The sequence below is a fragment of the Phyllopteryx taeniolatus genome, chromosome 2 (assembly GCF_024500385.1).
Source record: "Phyllopteryx taeniolatus isolate TA_2022b chromosome 2, UOR_Ptae_1.2, whole genome shotgun sequence".
NCBI lineage: Eukaryota > Metazoa > Chordata > Actinopteri > Syngnathiformes > Syngnathidae > Phyllopteryx > Phyllopteryx taeniolatus.
This window is the reverse complement of record NC_084503.1, coordinates 40,009,523-40,030,551: the sequence shown is the minus strand read 5'-3', so window position 1 is coordinate 40,030,551 and position 21,029 is coordinate 40,009,523. Positions and strand designations below refer to the sequence as shown.

At 41.9% G+C, this 21,029-nt stretch overlaps 1 protein-coding gene across 7 annotated transcripts in view; it reads right to left on the bottom strand.

Annotated features, from left to right (window-relative positions):
• The window catches only part of LOC133474472 (multiple epidermal growth factor-like domains protein 11), a 296,652-nt gene that overhangs the window by 238,374 nt on the left and 37,249 nt on the right, over nt 1-21,029 (bottom strand). For 6 of the 7 annotated variants that reach the window (XR_009787515.1, XM_061766236.1, XM_061766238.1 and 3 more), the window contains exons 2-4: nt 8,854-8,987; nt 7,832-7,933; nt 5,825-5,925 (exon numbers count right to left, since the gene is read on the bottom strand). Coding sequence is in view for 6 of the 7 variants with exons in the window: in XM_061766236.1 (XP_061622220.1) it covers nt 5,825-5,925; nt 7,832-7,933; nt 8,854-8,969 (319 nt within the window). In the remaining variant the exon portion in view is untranslated. The remainder of the gene's footprint in view (nt 1-5,824; nt 5,926-7,831; nt 7,934-8,853; nt 8,988-21,029) is intronic. The other variant, XM_061766237.1, reaches the window with a different exon arrangement.

The following is a 21,029-nucleotide window of genomic DNA, read 5'->3' as shown; positions in this document are numbered from 1 at the left end:
GGTAAAAAGTAGTCATCCAAATATTTACTTGAGTAAGAGTAAGAAAGTACTCAATGAACAATCTACTCAAGTAGAGAGTAACGTGAGTAACTTCAGATTTCTTTTTTTAAATCAGAGCATTGACATCAAATAAAATAAAATAAAAAATAATACATAGGAGTCAACACACACCTGCCACCATTTCAATTTTTAACTGCCCAAAAACCAACAACACATGCATTGGGCCCTACAGAAACATTATTCGCTTTATTCACTTAAATTACTTCATGAAGTAGCTGTTTGCTGACCAAATCTAGTGATTGTGTGTTTGTGTGTGCGACACCATAGGATAAGGCTAATGTTGCCATATCCACTGCCAAATCAATAGAAACATCAGCAACTTACCGCAAGGTGTTTTCTCAATTTCTCAAGTTTGGGCAGTCGTAATTTAAGAGCTCCATGACAAAACTGTTGTTTTTTGGTCTGTAAAGTAAACACACTTGCAAAATCAGTCATTTTGATTGGCTCACGAAGGCTACGTGCGCGGTCATGTGTCGTTGATTGGTGGACTTGACTCAAACGTCACTGTGGTAACATTGGATTGGCGCAATGGGTTACCTATGCAGCAGGCGAAGATGGGGTCTAAAAATATATGCGCACACGCAAGAATGGATAAATAAAAGTAGCGAACGGCATGTCGAACATTGTAACGGAGTAAAAGTATCCATCCTTCTTCACATAAATAATCATCCATCCATCCATTTTCTGAGCCGCTTTTCCTCACTCGGGTCGCGGGCGTGCTGGAGCCTATCCCAGCTGTCATCGGGCAGGAGGCGGGGTACACCCTGAACTGGTTGCCAGCCAATCGCAGGGCACATAGGAACCACCAACCATTCGCACTCACAGTCATGCCTACGGGCAATTTAGAGTCTCCAATTCATGCATGTTTTTTGGGATGTGGGAGGAAACCGGAGTGCCCGGAGAAAACCCACGCAGGCACGGGGAGAACATGCAAACTCCACACAGGCGGGGCCGGGGATTGAACCCGGGTCCTCAGAACTGTGAGGCTGACGCTCTAACCAGTCGCCCACCGTGCCGCCCATAAATAATCAAGTAAAGGTAAAAAGTACGGTACATTTAAAGTACTCTGACAAGTACGGTTTATCAAAAATGTTACTTTGAGTAAATATAACGGAGTAAATGTAGTGCGTTACTACCCACTATAAATCATTAAATGGTTTAGGTCCTGAATACATGAAAGAAATGCTAATGGAATATAAACCCAGTAGGGTCAAATAGTGGAGCACAGAGTCCAAAGCAAGCAGCAATTAGCTATAATGCTCCACATAAAGCCGCTGAAATAAGTATTTAACGTCACCATTTTTCTCATTAAATATATTGACATGAAAATTTCACCAGATGTTGGGAAAAACCCAAATAATCCATACATACAAAGAAAGTAGAACAAATAAACTCAGGAATTAAGTTGTGTGTAATAATGCTAAATGACACAAGGAAAAAGTATTGAACACATGAAGAAATGGAGGTGGAAAAGCATGGAAAGACAAGGCAACACCTAAAATCTATCAATCCATCCCCTTGTCAGTGCAAATAAATATCAGCTGGTTCAGTCCTAGTTGATGGCCTACAAAATATTTGAAGATAGCTTGTGTGGAGGAATGGGCCAAAATCACACCAGAGCAATGCATGTGACTAGTTTCTCCATACAGGAGGTGTCTTGAAGCTGTCATTGCAAACAAAGGTTTTTGGAATACTAATGTCAGCCCCAATGTGAATATTTTTAAGACCAGGTTAAAAACATTTTCTCATGCTTTTTAGAGCATTTACACTTTTAAATGATATTTTTTGCGCAGTACGCCGTTTTAATTGTATTTGTATTTTGTCTTTGTTTTTAAATGCTTTTAATCATGTAACGCACATTGAGTTACTTTGTGTAAGAAATGCGCTGTATAAATAAATTTGCTTTGCTTCGATTTGCTTTACCCCATCAACTGAACAGGACATCGACATGGTTGGCAAACAGCAGAAGAAGGCAGTTGTGATTGAGCGAGCTCAAGCCACAGTGGGATAAGAACAAGTATGGACATATATTGTTCGAGTCACAACTGAAAGACAAACTAAAATCAGACAACATAATTTGTTTTTTAAAATATTTGGACAATATTTGGGATACTGGTTTAGTTCATTCATCCATTAATCAAATTTCTGTTCGCTTATTACACTGCTATTTAAGACAAATACTCTTAAGCTCTCAAATGTAAACCTTTATTTTCACTGTCATTGAGCGGTCAAAGTCTGAATATTGTCCTGAATACAAGTAATATATTTTGATATATTCAAGCCCTAAACAATTAATTACTATCAAAACCCATCCATCCATTTTTTTAACCGTTTATCCTCACTTGGGTCACGGGCGTGCTGGAGCCTATCCCAGCTATCTTCGGGCGAGAGGCAGTGTACACCCTTAACTGGTCGCCAGCCAATCGCAGGGCACATAGAAACAAACAACCATTCGCACTCACATTCACACCTACGGTAATTTAGAGTCTTCAATCAACCTACCACGCATGTTTTGGGGATGTGGGAGGAAACCGGAGTACCCGGAGAAAACCCACACAGGCACTGGGAGAACATGCAAACTCCACACAGGTGAGGCCGGGATTTGAACCCTGGGCCTCAGAACTGTGAGGCAGATGTGCTAACGAGTTTTTCCACCGTTCCACCTACAATCTATATAAAATACATAAAAATACTAGTCTTAAAACATGGAACTTTGCAAATACAGTGGTGCATTGAGATAAAAGTTTAATATGTTCCCTGACCATGCTCATAACTTAAACACTGGTCAACATTTGTATCTCAAATCATCTTTGCCCATTGAAATGAATGGAAATCCCATTAATCTGTTCCAGCCTCCCACCCAAAAAAACTATGAACATATTTGTAATATGCTATTCTTGACAAAATAGCACTTTATGATATTGTATTTTATAAAAACATATAATAATGACATAATTAAATACAATTAAACTGTTTTGGGCGGCACGGTGGGCGACTGGTTAGAGCGTCAGCCTCACAGTTCTGAGGACCGGGGTTCAATCCCCGGCCCCGCCTGTGTGGAGTTTGCAAGTTCTCCCCGTGCCTGCGTGGGTTTTCTCCGGGCACTCCGGTTTCCTCCCACATCCTAAAAACATGCATGAATTGGAGACTCTAAATTGCCCGTAGGTGTGGAAGTGAGTGCGACTGGTTGTTTGTTTGTATGTGCCCTGCGATTGGCTGGCAACCAGTTCAGGGTGTACCCCGCCTCCTGCCCGAGGATAGCTGGGATAGGCTCCAGCACACCCGCGACCCTAGTGAGGTGAAGCGGCTCAGAAAATGGATGGATGGATGGATGGATAAACTGTTTTGTCACACTCCTTCAATGTACTTTTGCTGCTCATTGTGTGTGGGCCTTGGCCACCTGGGGGCAGTATAAACAGACATAGATATATAGTGCTGAACTGTAGACTCCTCTCTAGGGTTCTCAGTACGGCAGTGATATTAGTCATTCTTTGCGGAGGATCTTCTTCTTTTCCTTCCGGCTTGTCCCTTTAGGGGTTGCCACAGCGCATCATCATTTGCCATGTAAGCCTATCTCCTGCATCCTCCTCTCTAACACCAACACTTTGTCTACAAAACATCGAACCTCGGCTGTCCCTCTGATGAGCTCATTTCTAATTTTATCCAACCTGAGCGAACCTCAACATCTTCATTTCCGTCACCTCCAGCTCTGCTTCCTGTTGTCTCTTCAGTGCCACTGTCTCTAACCCGTACATCATGGCTGGCCTCACCACTGTTTTATTAACTTTGCCCTTCATCCAAGCAGAGACTCTTCTGTCACATAACACACCTGACACCTTCCTCCACACGTTTCAACCTGCTTGGACCCATTTCTTCACTTCCTGACCACACTCACCATTGCGCTGGACTGTTGACCCCAAGTATTTAAACTCCGCCACCCTTTGCTATCTCTTCTCCCTGTATCCTCACTCTTCCCCCACCACCCCTCTCATTCATGCACATATATTCTGTCTTAAAATATGGGAGTCGACATACACCTGCCACCATTTCAATTTTCAACTGCCCAAAAATCAACAACACATGCATTGGGCTCTACAGAAAAATTATTTGCTTTATTCACTTAAATTACTTCATGGAGAAGCTGTTTGCTGACCAGACTTCGTGATTGTGTGCATGTGCGATACCATAAGACAGGGCTAATGTTGCCATATCCACTGCAAAAACAACAATAGAAATCTGCAACTTTTTTCTCTTCAAGTGGGCTGGAATATTCAGTTTTGGCCAGTGACAAAACTACACTGCATGTTAAAGCTGTTGTTTTTTGGAGTCTCTAAAGTAAACACACTCGCGCGGCTGTCTCCCCCCCCCCCCCAAATTTGTCATTTTGATTAGCTGGCGAAGGCTATGTGCCCAGTCATGTGACTGCCTTGTGTCATCTGGTTGGTGAATTCGAGTCAAATGACATTAGTGATCACGTAGGATCGGTCCAATGGGCACCCTATGCGGAAGTCGAAGATGCAGTCTAAAAATAGACGCGCACATGCAAGAATGATTTAACTAAATTAGAGAACAGCATGTTGATCATTGTAATGGAGTAAAGAATCAATCCTTCCTCACATAAATACTCAAGTAAAAGTAAAAAGTACAGTGCATTTAAGGTACTCTGTACTGTACTCTGACAAGTACAGTTTATCGAAAATGTTACTTGAGTAAATGTCACGGAATAAATGTAGCGCGTTACTACCCACCTCTGGAATTACGGTAGTGTAAGCTATGTGGTTGTTTGACAGTTACCTTCATGTGAGAGTGGCAATAAACAGCTTGGAGCCTCTTTTTTGAAGGATATTTTTCACATTATACCTGCTAAACTGCCACTTGTTGTGAAGTGAGTTGAGTCACTTGGCACCATACAGTGCTCATATGTCAAATGTGCGCTCACAAGTCAAAGCAAAAAAATGGGGCAATCAATGGGTCGCATCACAAAAACTCATGGCAGTATCTCATGGCACTATTGTAGGCGTCATTACATCAGTAGTGTAATGTAGCATTAATGTCCCACAGAATTACATATCAGAGGTCTTAGAAGACCTGTCGTCTCTCATCCGAGCAAGCTTCATCAGTTCAGGCAACAAGACTTAGTTGGGACAGACTAGCCTGAGTTGGTGTGGAGAAACTCAACATTTTTACTCCAAGTTGGAAGCACACCCCAAACCACGGAGAGTATCATTCTTTTGGAATCCAATTTGCAATATTTGTGCCTCCAACAAATAATAGAGAAACATGGCCTCCTTGGCTGTGAGGCCACTTCTCTACCGCTTTACAACTGAATAGAATATTAATGAACCGAACAACTCCAACGGGCAACTCTAGTGGACGGACAGTGACCTCGCTGCCAGGCAGCTTAACGACAGTCCTTTTTTGCATTCCAAAGGAATGATACCATCTGTGGTTTGGGGTGTGCCTCCAACTTGGAGTATAAATAGTTGAGTTTCTCCACACTAATTCAGGCTAGTCTTTCCTACTAATCCCATTTGCATGAACTGATGAAGCCTGCTCGGATGAGAGGCGCAATGTCTTCTATGGCAACCAGAACAGTCCAGTTGCGATCGATTCAATGTCCTGAGAATGAAATGACCTAGGTGAATGAGAATATTCACAGGTACATATCAGAGGCTTTATTTCCAATTAGTTGTCAAGCCAACCATGCATACCCATAGGATCGATATAATGTAAATGCAATGACTGCAAAACAGAGACAACTTACGAACACACAGGTCTGCATTTTCATAGAAACCCGGGCAACACTGAGAGCGTCTCCTGTACATGGTTCTCACACCTCTTCTGTAGGCTGTCTTGTAGCTGATCCTGTATGAGAACAGAACACACACACATACACATGCACACATGCGCGTACACACAAAGACACACACACACACACGCTGTCTGATATGGTCTGTGTTACTATGGTAGTTGGTAAACAGCATTGAAATAATGATGTTATTGTGTTTGCATGAAAATATTAGCAATACACAGAACAGATTTCCACTCCGAGTTACTGTAAAATATTTTCTTCATTAACAAATGATCCAAACATGCAAGAAGCTCAAACTCAGGCTGCATTACCAACAAGCATTTTGAGTAGACAGAAAAGTCTAACTCACATATAACCAGCAACTGCCCCCAAATCAATCATAATGTAACTAAGGAATATCTACCCTAGGAGGAATAGCAGAGGAAAATCCTTTCAGTTCATTCCTTTGATTTCTCTTCGTCACTGGGTATACATATGAATTATTCATTCATTCATTCATTTTCCGTACCGCTTATCCTCACTAGGGTCGCGGCCGTGCTGGAGCCTATCCCAGCTGACTCTGGGCGAGAGGCGGGGAACTGGTTGCCAGCCAATCGCAGGGCACATATAAACAAACAACCATTCACATTCAAACCTCCGGGCAATTTAGAGTCTTCAATCAATCTAACATGCTTGTTTTTGGGATGTGGGAAGAAAGAAACCGGAGTACCTGGAGAAAACCCACGCAGGCACGGGGAGAACATGCAAACTCCACACAGGCGAGGCCGGATTTGAACCCGGGTCCTCAGAACTGTGAGGCGGATCTGCTAACCAGTCGCCCCTATGTGCCCCTATGAATTATTTTCTAAAAAAAAAAGAAACATCTGCTACATACTGTAGTAATAATTGCAATTGCGGCAACATCAACAATAATGTATGTAATATGAAACAACTATGAGTCACCACACATATCTTGAGGCATCAGGAATAAGGCTTACCCACATCTCTCTACTAGCTTGTCACTCTTACATGTAGTATAATCACTCATACTGTGCATTTGCGCTGTGAGGGCTTTAGCCTTCCACCTCCCTGCCAACACACCAATCTGTACTGCAAACAAATTCATCCTGTAATCATTTGGTAGTAACAAGATAAGTATACGGAGAAAGTATAGTTTTCAAGTGCAATTCCAATTTTCAAAACGTTTGTGATATGAAATATATAAATATTGTCACATGTCATGAGAAAAGAGCCAATTCTTTGTTCCTTACACATTTGCTCGTGATCTCATTAAAATAGTGCAACAAAATATTTAAGGTAGAAAATAAAATTTGATGGTGGTATTTAGAATAAGGTCCCTTTGAAAATCTCATCAAAATATGATACAATCATACATCTTTGGAAAAGATGAAAGTGACCTAAATGTTCAAGTGAGTCTCTCCTTCTCACTCAAGGACGATGTTTTCTGACTTTTTTCCCCTCTTAAGTTCAATGACTCAGCTCTTAGCCAAAGGAGCTTAACTGGTGGCTGTAAAGCTTAATGTGATCATTAAAGCCAATACGCTGACAGTCCTTCATGAAAATGACCACATCAGACAGAGCTGAACTGCCAAGTGTTAGCTAGACTGCAGCGAATGTGTGCCCATCACATTCAGTTACAGCACAAGTGTACTGTACTATACTGTACATACACCACCAGACAGCAGGCGGGATCAGAGAACATATGATTATGTCTTTTAACTTGATAATCCATGCTAATGCTGACACAAAAATGAGACAGGACTTGTCATGTTATGTCATTACAGTTTTACTCGAACCAGAAGTCAGGATATTTCAAACTTTCTTTCATATTTTGATGAACATGAAGATCTTACACATCATTCACATTTCCTGGATATACCGGTATTGCTGAATCACATAAAAGTAACAGAGACAAATGAATAAAGAACATAATCATTGCATAAATCAAAATGTTCATACCTGTGTCTTGTGCATTTGAACCAGTTGAGAATGTCAGTGCAGCGAGTATAGTAGACCTGGTCGAATGGATGAGCATAAGACTCTTGGACACTCACTGCGTAACTAGAACAACAGGATATACAGAACGTTAGGCCCCCTAAAGGGAAAGCATACCTTTCTCACCGAACATTTTGTATAATTATCATATCACCGAAAGAGCTTTTTGTACAGCAGAACCTTTACTTACTTACATATTTTTCCACTGAGAGTTTTGAGGTTTTACTAAAAATTAATCACAGCAAAGACGATGTAAAGGAGTATAAAATGGTATTCAAAACAAAAATGATTGATCAATGAATTTAATCATGTGATTTTTCTTTTAAAACTACAACAATGTGTGGTATTGAAAAAGACCTAGGTTGTGATCCATCCTTGCATTTACAATTAAAACGTTGTTCTGCACTAAAGAAAAAACTCAATTTAGGAATCAGAGTAAGAACTAGAACATTTCTAGAAAAAATATAAACTGTCAAATGAAAACTTGGAGCTTAAACAACAAATCTAAGGCTTCAGCTCACATTTAATAGAATCAATCATCAGATGGGATTCGGCTTTTTTTCTATTTCAAATCCAGCATTGTTACTGTCATTTACTTAAACAGTACATTCCGACAGAGCAACTACAGATCTCTAGATGATATAAAATTTATGAATAACAGATGCAAAAAGCCACACATTTTGTGCAGGATTGCAGTGACTCTTGATGTTGTGATAAAATATCTGCACTCAGTGTTGCCCTCGTCAGAACTTGCACAGTTATTTTATGCTCTCGCACTGAGTGGTGAGACCACTCAAGCGGTCACATTAGCATCATTGTGAATTTACAGTCTGTCCTCTGGAGTATACCTTTTTCCTTTTTTGCTTGATTACTGACAAACCTGTCAGCCTTGATTTGTAACAGAGATCCATTAGTTCACTGCATTATTTTAAGTGGCATTATTTCATTTTGCATTGTATATTGGAGACCGAGTTCTGGAACCTGACCTCTCCCAGTGGCTGCACACGTTGGGATCATCTGGGTTCAGGGAGGTCACCAGAGAGATGAGGCCGCACAGTCTGAGCCACAGTAGCACTTGGAGGGAGACACCAACGGCCCCCATTGTCGTCCTCCCTCTGTCCTTTGAGAAGCCAGAACATAAAAATAAGGAAAATGGTATTTTGTGGTCCCCAACATGCACATACTAAATACCAATTAGAAGGTAACACGGTAGAACAGTTAAAAATGCTTCTGACAGCAGTAATTAAATCATTAATAAGTAAGTAATCTAATGCTCAGGTGTAAAACTCAAGGCCCAGGAGCCAAATCCGGTCCCCCACCTCACTTATGTGGCCTGCAAATGCAAATAATTTGAGCCAACTTTCATAATTCTTGGTTAAATCTGTACTAAAATAACAAATCGTCATATGTAAAACTAAAAATAATGCTGATATATTGCAAGAATTTGTTTTCATTATCAAAGCCCTTTTTTTACAGTAACTTGATGGGAACGGGAGGGTTTAAAAGAAACACCTGTTTAACGTTAAAGGGCGCTGGAATCCAACTTCCCTACTTTGGCAATATCTATGAATTTTACTCATCATTAAATGCATACTATTTATCCTACTCTAAAAATAGATATACATATAATTTGTAACATTGTCATTATATTTTTTTTTCATTATTTCACTTTTGTCCTTTTCAAGGTGACTCAGCAGCTGTGGTGTGGCGCTCTATTGACCACCCACTGCTAACTACTATAATGAGGCGATGAAGCATTTATATGGTTTCACAGTCATAACAGCCCTCTGAGGGAAACCGTACCAACAATGTGGCCCATGAAAAAAAAAATTTGACACCCCTGATCATGTGTGTGTGTGCGTGTCTGTGTCCTGTGTACAACTTGTGGGGGCATTGGTTTGAATTCATTTAAAGCACTGTGGGTTGCATTGTATGTATGAAAGTAAGAAAAGACACAGTTGCATGCTTTTCTAGCTGCACAGATTCTCCCATCCACTTAAGTCTTTCATTTTAACCACTGTTCTTTACTCTTACGCACTCCAGATGCTGTAGTAAGTCCAGCACCCTGTGAACGTGAAACATCATATTGCTTGAAGTTTGGTTTCAGTTACAACATATGTTGTCACACGAAGTAAGCGACTTCCCAAAAGCTGGCAAAAGTATGTCGAGAGATGAACAAAAGATATTTTACCGTGTTTTTAGTCGTCAATTAGTCGCCGTTTTAGTTGTGATATCTATTAGAGAAGAATATCGGCACAACTGACTTTTTTTTCACCTGCAACTAAAGAGCGATTCGGCTTCAAATGCAGTGCCAGTGGCCAGCATTAAAAGGCAATCCTCAGGGGTTTTTAGAATGCACTGGGCTCCCTCTACTCCAACTACAGTCATCATCATAATGGTGCAATGGTGAGATAGATATGTAATCATTTGTTTTTATTTGCTTCTATGTCGGTTGTCAAAATAGCGCTACATAATAAAGTGACTCACCCGGTATTTGGTGCAAGGGAGGTTTGGCACCGATCCGTGCCTTTTTTATTCATTGACCTCCAATCAGGCATACGCTATATTGCCAAAAGTATTCACTCACCTGCCTTGACTCAGATATGAATTTAAGTGACATTTCATTCTTAATCCATAGGTTAATAAGTTTATTTACATCAGTCCCTCTCTGCAATTATAACAGCTTAAACTCTTCTGGGAAGACTTTTCACAAGGTTTAGGAGCGTGTTTATGGAAATTTATGACCATTTTTCCAGAAGCACATTTGTAAGGATGATGTTTTCTGACTTTTTTTCCCTCTTAAATTCAATGACTCAGCTCTTGGCCAAAGGAGCTTAACTGGTGGCTGTAACTGATGTTGGACGAGCAGGCCTGGCGCTCAGTCTCTGCTCTAATTCATCCAAAACTGTTCTCTTGGGTTGAAGTCAGGATTGTGCAGGCCAGTCAAAAGTATATCCACATCAAACTCTCTCATCCATGTCTTTATGAACCTTGATTTGTGCGCTAAGGCACAGTCATGTTGGAACAGAAAGGGGCCATCTCCCAAATGTCCAAAATATTAGCCCCTGAGCTCCAGTGAAAGGAACTCTGAATGCTTCAGCATACTAAGATATTTTGGACAGTCAAGCAGTTTGGAGATTGCTCCTTCCTGTTCCAACATGTCTGTGCACCAGTGCACAAAGCAAGGTCCATAAAAACATGGATGAGAGAATTTGGTATAGATTAACTTGACTGGCCTGCACCGAGTCCTGCCATCAACCTGATAGAACATCTTTGGCTTGATTTTGAGTGGACAGTGAGGCAGGCCTTCGTGTCCCAACATCAGTGTGTGACCTACTAAATATGATCATGGAAGAATGGAAAACAATTCCCATAAACTCACTCCTAAACCTTGTTGAAAGCCTTAGCACAAGAGTTGAAGCTGTCATAGCTGCCAAGGGTAGACCAACATCATATTAAACCATATGGTTTTAGAATGGGATATCACTTAAAACCATATGTTAGTCAAGGCTGGTGAGCGAATATATTTGGAAATCTAGTATAAGCGCAATATTCTGATTAAAATACTTTTATTGGATTTATATTCTGGAGAATAAAACAACTTGTTGTGCTTCAAAGTGTTAGCGTGTTAGTCTGAGCGGTGCGCACACCCGACAAATGGATGACACATCCGCTACGTAAGGTAATTTCAATATTTTTATAATATATTTCAATGACATTCACAAGTCTCAGGAAAACTCCGTGGTCCATGATTAACAGCCAGCCTGAGATTTTATGAATTATGCCTCTATGGGGTTTGCCCACTCACTCCCATCTTACGCACGGTGGGGTGGATCAGAAGTCTGGACGGGAGAATACATGGAGATGAAAATTGCGCAACCCCAGGCGTGTAAAAAAAAGAGCACAAGGTCTTTGAAGCAAGCAGTGGTGAGTGGTCAGGGCTAACAAGGCTTTCTCTGCTAGCCAAAACACGATTTCTCCTACATTTACAACCTGAACCCTAATATTTGTTCCCTAGAATTATATTACTATATTTCCAAGAGTCTGTTCTCCACTCATTTCATAGCTTTTCTCTTGGCTGCACTATTTCCAGTAGTGTGTGTGGATGTTCTATTTTTTTCATCCAATCAGATTCCAGCATATACTGTATGTGCTGGCATGTCAATCAAATCTGCGTAGGGTCTTCCAGGGCTCGGGACTGTGACCAAAATGGTCGCAGACGTGACAATTTTTTCAGTGTGTGCGAGTAAAACTTTAATGTGGATGCACTTTCGTGAGTGCATGTTTTAATGCTCCCTTAACACAGTCTCACTATATAAGACGGTGTTTGAAAGTGGCTGTCTTTTTCACTGCTTTATTCAGTCTCCTCCACCTGCATGCTCTCCTTTCTGAAGAACGAGTTCCGTCTCGTTATGATGAATAGCCAACAGGCGAACACGCACGCACGCATCCCCCCTCGCCACGGCAAGAGCGAGCCTTGCATGGCGGAGTGGACCCCTGCACTGTCAGGCAGGGAGGTGCCACTGAAAAGGGCACAGATGGTACTCAAACCCACTCAGATTCATAATGACAAGGATCCGCCCCCTGCATTTTTTAATCACCCCCTCTTCCTGAAGTCGTATATCGGTTATTCATTCATTCATTTTGCGTACCGCTTGTCCTCACTAGGATCGCGGGGGCGTGCTGGAGCCTATCCCAGCTGACTCTGGGCGAGAGGCAGAGTACACCCTGAGCTGGTCACCAGCCAATTGCAGGGCACATATAAACAAACAACCATTCACACTCACATTCACACCTACGGGCAATTTAGAGTCTTCAATAAACCTACCATGCATGTTTTCCCTCGAAGGCGAGCGCCAGGTGCCCGGGCCCATGGCACAGCCCGAAAGGGTAACGTAAATAATTTTCAGAGTGCAAATTCCTGCTTAATTTATACATTCATTCACATATCATTTTCATTGTTTCTTGATTGTTTGTTACATATTCTAGTTTCTAGAGATGGTGAATGTTGATGTTAGGATGAGTTTTCTTCTTTTCATTTCGGCTTGTCCCGTTAGGGGTCGCCACAGCGAGTCATCCTTTTCCATTTAAGCCTATCTCCTGCATCCTCCTCTCGAACACCAACTGTCCTCATGTCTTCCCTCACAACATCCATCAACCTTCTCTTTGGTCTTCCTCTAGCTCTTTTGCCTGGCAGCTCCATCTTCATCATCCTTCTACCAATATAGTCACTATTTCTCCTCTGGACGTGTCCAAACCATTGAAGTCTGCTCTCTCTAACTTTGTCTCCAAAACATCGAACCTCGGCTGTCCCTCTGATGAGCTCATTTCCAATTTTATCCAACCTGAGCGAACCTCAACATCTTCATTTCCGCCACCTCCAGCTCTGCTTCCTGTTGTCTCTTCAGTGCCACTGTCTCTAATCCATACATCATGGCTGGCCTCACCACTGTTTTATAAACTTTGCCCTTCATCCTAGCAGAGACTCTTCTGTCACATAACACACCTGACACCTTCCTCCACACGTTTCAACCTGCTTGGACCCATTTCTTCACTTCCTGACCACACTCACCATTGCGCTGGACGGTTGACCCCAAGTATTTAAAGTCCTCCACCCTTGCTATCTCTTCTCCCTGTAGCCTCACTCTTCCCCCACCACCCCTCTCAATCATGCACATGTATTCTGTCTTACTTCGGCTAATCTTCATTCCTCTTCTTTCCAGTGCATGCCTCCATCTTTCTAACTGTTCCTCCAGCTGCTCCCTGCTTTCACTGCAGATCACAATGTCATCTCCAAACATCATGGTCCACAGGGATTCCAGTCTAACCTCATCTGTCAACCTATCCATCACCACTGCAAACAGGAAGGGGCTCAGGGCTGATCCCTGATGCAGTCCCACCTCCACCTTAAATTCGTCTGTCACACCTACAGCACACCTCACCGCTGTTCTGCTGCCCTCGTGCATGTCCTGTATTATTCTAACATACTTCTCTGCCACTGATGTCTGCATGCAGTACCACAGTTCCTCTCTGGGTACTCTGTCATAGGCTTTCTCTAGATCTACAAAGACACAATGTAGCTCCTTCTGACCTTCTCTGTACTTTTCCATCAACATCCTCAAGGCAAATAATGCATATGTGGTACTCTTTCTAGGCATGAAACCATACTGTTGCTCGCAAATACTCACTTCTGTCCTGAGTCTAGCCTCCACTACTCTTTCCCATAACTTCATTGTGTGGCTCATCAACTTTATTCCTTTATATTTCCCACAGCTGTGCACATCACCTTTGTTCTTAAAAATGGGCACCAGTACACTTTTCCTCCATTCCTCAGGCATCTTCTCACGCACTAGAATACTATTGAACAAGCTGGTTAAAAACTCCACAGCCACCTCTCCTAGATGCTTCTATACCTCCACAGGAATGTCATCAGGACCAACTGCTTTTCCACCTTTCATCATCTTTAATGCCTTTCTAACTTCCCCCTTACTAATCATTGCTACTTCCTGGTCCACCACACTTGCCTCTTCTACTTTCCCTTCTCTCTCATTTTCCTCATTCATCAACTCCTCGAAGTATTCTTTCCATCTTGCTAGCACACAGCTGGCACCAGTCAACATATTTCCATCTCTATCCTTAATCACCCTAACCTGCTGCACATCCTTCCCATGATCCTTCCCATCATGCATGATTTCCTGTACTGTGAGGTTCCACCACCAAGTCTCCTTCTCTCCTTTCCTCCCAGAAGATACACCAAGTACTCTCCTGCCTGCCTCTCTGATCACCTTCGCTGCAGTGGTCCAGTCTTCTGGAAGCTCCTCCCGTCCACCAAGAGCCTGTCTCACCTCTTCCCGAAAAGCTGCCCAACACTCGTCCTGTCTCAGCTTCCACGACATGGTTCTCTGCTCTGCCTTTGTCTTCCTAATCTTCCTCCCCACCACCAGAGTCATCTTACACACCACCATCCTATGCTGTCTAGCCACACTCTCCCCTATCACTACTTTACAGTTGGTAACCTCCTTCAGATTACATCGTCTCCACAAGATGTAATCCACCTGCGTGCTTCTACCTCCGCTCTTGTAGGTCACCCTATGTTCGTGCCTCTTCTGGAAAAAAGTGTTCACTACAGCCATTTGCATCCTTGTTGCAAAGTCTACCACCATCTGTCCCTCCAAGTTCCTTTCCTGGATGCCATACTTACCCATCACTTCTTCATCACCCCTATTTCCTTCACCAACATGTCCATTACAATCTGCACCAATTACGACTCTCTCTGTCTGGGATGCTCAGAACTACTTCGTCTAGCTCCTTCCAGAATTTCTCTTTCACCTCTAGGTCACATCCTACCTGTGGGGCATAGCCACTAATCACATTATACATAACACCCTCAATTTCAAGTTTCAGCCTCATCACTCGATCTGATACTCTTTTCACCTCCAAGACATTCTTAGCCAACTCTTCTTTTAAAATAACTCCGACTCCATTTCTCTTCCCATCTACACCATGGTAAAATAATTTAAACCCTGCCCCTAAACTTCTAGCCTTACTGCCTTTCTACCTGGTCTCCTGGACACACAATATATCAACCTTTCTCCTAATCATCATGTCAACCAACTCCCGAGATTTTCCTGTCATAGTCCCAACATTCAAAGTCCCCACATTCAGTTCTAGGCTCTGTGCTTTCCTTTTCTCTTTCTGCCGAAGAACCCACTTTCCACTTCTTCTTCTTCTTTGACTTCGACCCACAGTAGCTGAATTTCCAACGGCGCCCAGCAGGTTGATGCGCCGGTGGTGGGCGTTGTTAACCCGGGCCACGACCGAGCCGGTATGGAATTCTTTGGATGAATGCTCATATTTGTTTGGCAAAGTTTTAAGCCGGATGCCCTTTCAGACGCAACCATCTGCATTTATCCGGGCTTGGAACCGGCCTAAAGTTTGCACTGACTTGTGCCCCCCATAGGGCTGCATAGGGTTAGTAAAAATGTTTAAAAAAAATGAAAAAAGGAAAGAATTCTGAAATATTTAACTCTGTGTCCTCCTCATCTCACTTTTTCAACTGAACTACCTAACTTTATCGTTATGTACCTGTAACCATACCTGTGACAACTGACAATGCCAGGAATATACAGGAGATAATGCTATCACGGCTGCTGGGCTAATTATGGTACTCGCGTTGGTTATGGTACTTTTATTTTCTAAGGAGCTATTTACTGTATTTGTAAAATGTAATATGTTGCTCAGAATACACCACAGAATATGGGTGATTTCTCCATCAGATACCTTTATTTTTTATTAATATTATTTTTTATGTTGGTAATTTCAATTAAATATGTTGAAAAAAGAAAATGCATTTTTGTCTCGAAAAAGTATCGAACCATAAGCCTTAAGTATCAAACCGAACCGAGCCGTGAATTTTGTGTATCGCTGCACCCCTATATATACATTGCCATGAAAAAGCATAACCCAAGTGAATTTAAAATGCTGTTTTTAAATTGAGATTTCATTTATTAAGGGGGGGGGGAATTATTCAGTTACCCTGTGTGAAAAAGTAATTGCCCCCTAAACCTAATAACTGGTTGGGCCATCCTCAGCAATAACAACTGAAATCAAGTGTTTTCTATAACTGGCAATGAGTCTTTCACATCTCTGTGAAGATATTTTGGCCCTCTCTTCCTTGCAAAATTGCTTGAATTCTGCACAAATGGAGGGTCACTGCAAAGCAATTAACATGTAAAGCCATCATTATTTAAGTAAGTTAAGTGCCTATATATACTTTTTGTTTCTGATTGACCTACTTGTTTGCTTTTTTATTTGCCATGGCTCAATTAAGATCGGGAAACAGTGGATTAGGTAATCTGGGACACCTGTGGTGCCCAGGAGTCCCTGTATCACTTGAATCTTGGTTGAAGATCATTCACTCTCTCTCCAGACTTGATAGAGCACAGCCTGTGTTCACTCTCTTGTTTGGTTTTTGGTTTGGCTATGTTCTGTTAGCCTTAAATTATGTTTTCAAATCTAGTTTTCAAACACACTAGCATGCATTTTCACTCATCCACTCAATGTACAATTGACCTTACATTTTTCAGATATTTAAATTAATGCCTTAATCTGGTTTCATTTGTCTTTTTTTTACTTTAATAAAGCATTTTGGGGTTAATAACACATGGCCGTCTTCCTTTTTGTTATAGCCTTTGAACCGAGGTGATAACACTTGAGTTGAGGAATGAGAGGGGAGCCTCCCTCCGCCTTCGAGTTGGGAGATGGCTACTGACTGTTGTTTGTGTCTATGCACCAAACAGCAGTTCAAAGTAGCCACCCTTTTTGGAGTCTTTGGAAGGGGTGCCGGGCAGCGTTCTCAGTGGGGACTCCCTCTTTCTTCTCAGTAACTTCAATGCTCACATGGGCAATGACAGTGGATGGGCATAATCGTGACAAACGCCCACCCCCAATCAGAACCCAAGCGGTGTTCTTTTATTGGACCTCTGTGCTTGTCATGGATTGTCTATAACACGCATGCCAAATTCAAGGCCTGGGGGCCACTTACAGCCCGCCACATCATTTTATGTGGCCCGTGACAGCAAATCATTTGTGTCAACTTCCATGATTCTTGCTAAAATCAGTGCTAAAAAGTTCACATCTGATCTGTCAGCTTTGCACATTTTGGTTCACGTCTGGTGTGGGGGTAAGAGGGCGGAGACTGGTAGTCGGCTAGGTGTGCACGGCGCATGCGACCGATGTGCTCGTGCACGGCTTTGTTGACATAAAGCTCCCCTATAAATCGTCTTGTATTTGTTGAATAGTAGTTTGTAATTATGTTTTGTTAAAAGATCTCTGTGTGTATTGGAAATGATATTGGAATTATCTTATTCAAAAAAAAAGAAAAGAAAAGAAAAGATATTGGAATGGACCACCCATTCGGGAATAGTCCCGAAATTCCCAATTGCCACACCGCCCCTGCTTGACTTTGACTTGCGCTACATGACTTGACACGATTGACATGATTTGAAAATCTCAATTTTCAAGATAGTGTGCCTGGAAGAAAAGGTTATTATTTTTTGTATCGTGCACACCGCATGTCTGGAAACTACCACTATGCTACAAGAAGGAATGTAGATATCCACCTCCTGAAGCGAGTATCATGGAGGGATCTCCAAAGATGGTAAGGATTATGTTTTTGATCAAATTGGAGAAAAGACAATGGCAACATGCAAGGTTTGCAACTCAAAAATAAGAGACACAACTACGACATCTAAATTCATCCGTCATTATGAAGAAACCTAGAGATGCAAGTAATCGAAGTTCACTTCACAATTTTGTACACCTATAACTGGTCAAACATTAACTAAGCTTCATGTAAGTAATGCACTTAATTGAAAAGACAATAAATTCACAATTTGGTGAGTCAAACCTGAAAACTACACCATTAACAAAACAGTGATTGTGAATATGTGTGCAAAAGCGTCACAGGAACACAGGCCTGCGGGCCAATCACCATGGATTCCAAAGTAGAGGGATGAAAAATAAAAATGAGAAAAAAGTAGTAATGATAAATTTTGGGGGGGCACAAGTCAGTGCAAATTTTTTTTTTTTTATTAATGGTTTCATTTGCTCTGGGGCATCATCAGAGGCAGTCCTGGCGCAAATTGTGCTGCCAGAGATTTGCCTCAGGAAAACTTAATGACCAAAGTCTATGCGCCCTGTGCCCCACCCGTCGATTCTGCACCCCGGCCCGTTCGTCAATAGGGGCGGCCAGCCATATCTACCATATCACAAACCACCCCTGGGCACTTTAATGGCCACAGCCGTGAATGAGGTGCTTCGCACTGGCCAAAGCACTGGCAACAGCCCAGTCAGCGGGTTGATTCTTGTATGTAAACATGTAAACCTTCGTGTGTGTGTGTGTGTGTGTGTGAATGTGCATGTGTGCGTGTGTTTGTGTACGTACATGTGTGTGTGTGTGCGGTGTGTTTGGACTGTGTTAATGTGTACCTGTAAAGTGACTTCAAGGATTTATTTGTAAATACATTATATGTTTGAAGATAAGTGTTGAAAACGTGCAAATACTTGGAACGATGTGCTACTGAATTGTTGAGATATAGCATTCAAATCTTTTCACTACTTCAAGTTCTCTGGGTTTTTTGGATGTGGCTATTACAAAGCCCAGTCGGTCCTCCCCCACAAATGCGCCTTCATTCTGTCATTGGCTATCAACCCGAAAAATGCATTTCCAACCTGAAAAATGCATCTTTCCTAAAGTGTTATGTTTTGTTTTATTCGGGCTACAGTGTCTCCGTTGTGTGAACGCAGACACAACGCATGGGGTTGATGAGTTGGACGACCGCGCTCTGGCGGTCCAATCGCTAGCCCGCTGGTCGTCTGGTTCTTCGCTTTGCTCCATTTGTCATGTGTCGGTCCACATAACAGAGACACTTCAGGGAAAGCTGTTTATAAAACAGTGGCGTACATTACTCAGCCTGTGGCCCACAAGGCAGACTTTTTAGCATACACTGTACAGACATATTTAAGTGACAGGAGAAGGTCGAGCAGGGCGGTTTCAGCAAATTCAGCAGACAGCCCACAGCGTCAGACAGCTGGGAGGAAGGTATATTTTTCAGTATGGTAAAGCCTCATTTTATATACGTAGCGATTCTTTTTTCATTAACATTTGGCGGGCTTATTAACAACATACTTCTCTGTGGCGTGTCAAATTTATGAGACGTTTTTACTTTAACATATGTTGGCAAAACTGCACTGGTCTATGTCATAAGTTGTCAGAGAGTGAGCTTAGACAGAACAACCATGATTTTGTAAATGCCGGATTTATGATGTTACAGAGAGGACAATGTGATGGATGACTGAAAAAGGACGACAGACATGCCGTTATTTCCAGAATAACTCATTTTGACCAATTGTACTGCATTCAACTTCCATCAGTTTGTGTCAAAGATAGTATGCCTGCTAAAGAACAGTTAGCAGAATACTTTCATTTTGAGCAAAATAATTGTTTATTACATTTTGTGTGACTTCATAGTTGTATATTTTAACATTCATCATTATAATGACTTTGATCTACCAAAAAGTTGGGGGGGGGGGGGGGGGTTCTTAGTCTATCTGCTGTTAAGAATGTCTCTTGAGAAAAGGGGGCTTCATGAAACATTCTTAACCTGCTGAATTATTTTACATATATTGTGTTTTAGCACAAAGTCAAAGTCATCCATCATTTGACTTTTAAAAGCTCTGACATCAGAATCAGAATCAGAATCAGAATCATCTTTATTTGCCAAGTATGTCCAAAACACACAAGGAATTTGTCTCCGGTCGTTGGAGCCGCTCTAGTACCACAACAGATAGTCAATTTACAGAACACTTTGGAGACATAAAGACATTGACAAAAAAAAAATAATAATAAATAAATAAAAACAGTCACTGAGCAGTAAAGGGTTGCTAGGGTTTTTTATTTATTTTTATTTTTTTTATACAATTGTGCAAAAAGATGCAGAGTCCTCTAGCACTTAGAGCAGTTCGAATGACTAATATTGCAATAGTCCGGTGCAATGACCATTGTGCAAAGGGCGCTGAGACTTCAAGGAGTGTATGCGGTTTAAAGTGACGAGTAGTGCGATAATCTGGGACAATGTGGTTGTGCAAATGTTACAGATACTCCTCAATCAGTGTGCAAATGGAGCAGATGCTACTCTGGCATGAGTGGCCAGTATATGCAAATAGTGCAGCATGGCGAGACAACTACAGTGAGTGCACGAGTAATACATAATTGGCCCAGAAATGTGACAACGAACTCAAGTCAAAAAATTGCCAGCATGTTGTAATGGAATTGTAGGTCAGGTGTTTAAGACGTTGATCGCAAGAGGTAAGAAGCTGTTAGAATGTCTACAAGTTCTAGTTTGCATTGATCGGTAGCGCCTACCTGAGGGAAGGAGCTGGAAGAGCTGGTGACCGGGGTGCGGAGCGTCCGAGAGGATTTTGCACACCCTTGTCTTAATATACATATAAACATAGTGTATATCCAGTCACAGAGTTAATTTAAGTTGTAAAATACTGATTTGACCAGTAATGTTGACAGTTGGGCGGCACGGTGTCCGACTAGTTAGAGCGTCAGCCTCACAGTTCTGAGGACCCGGGTTCAATCCCCGGCCCCGCCTGT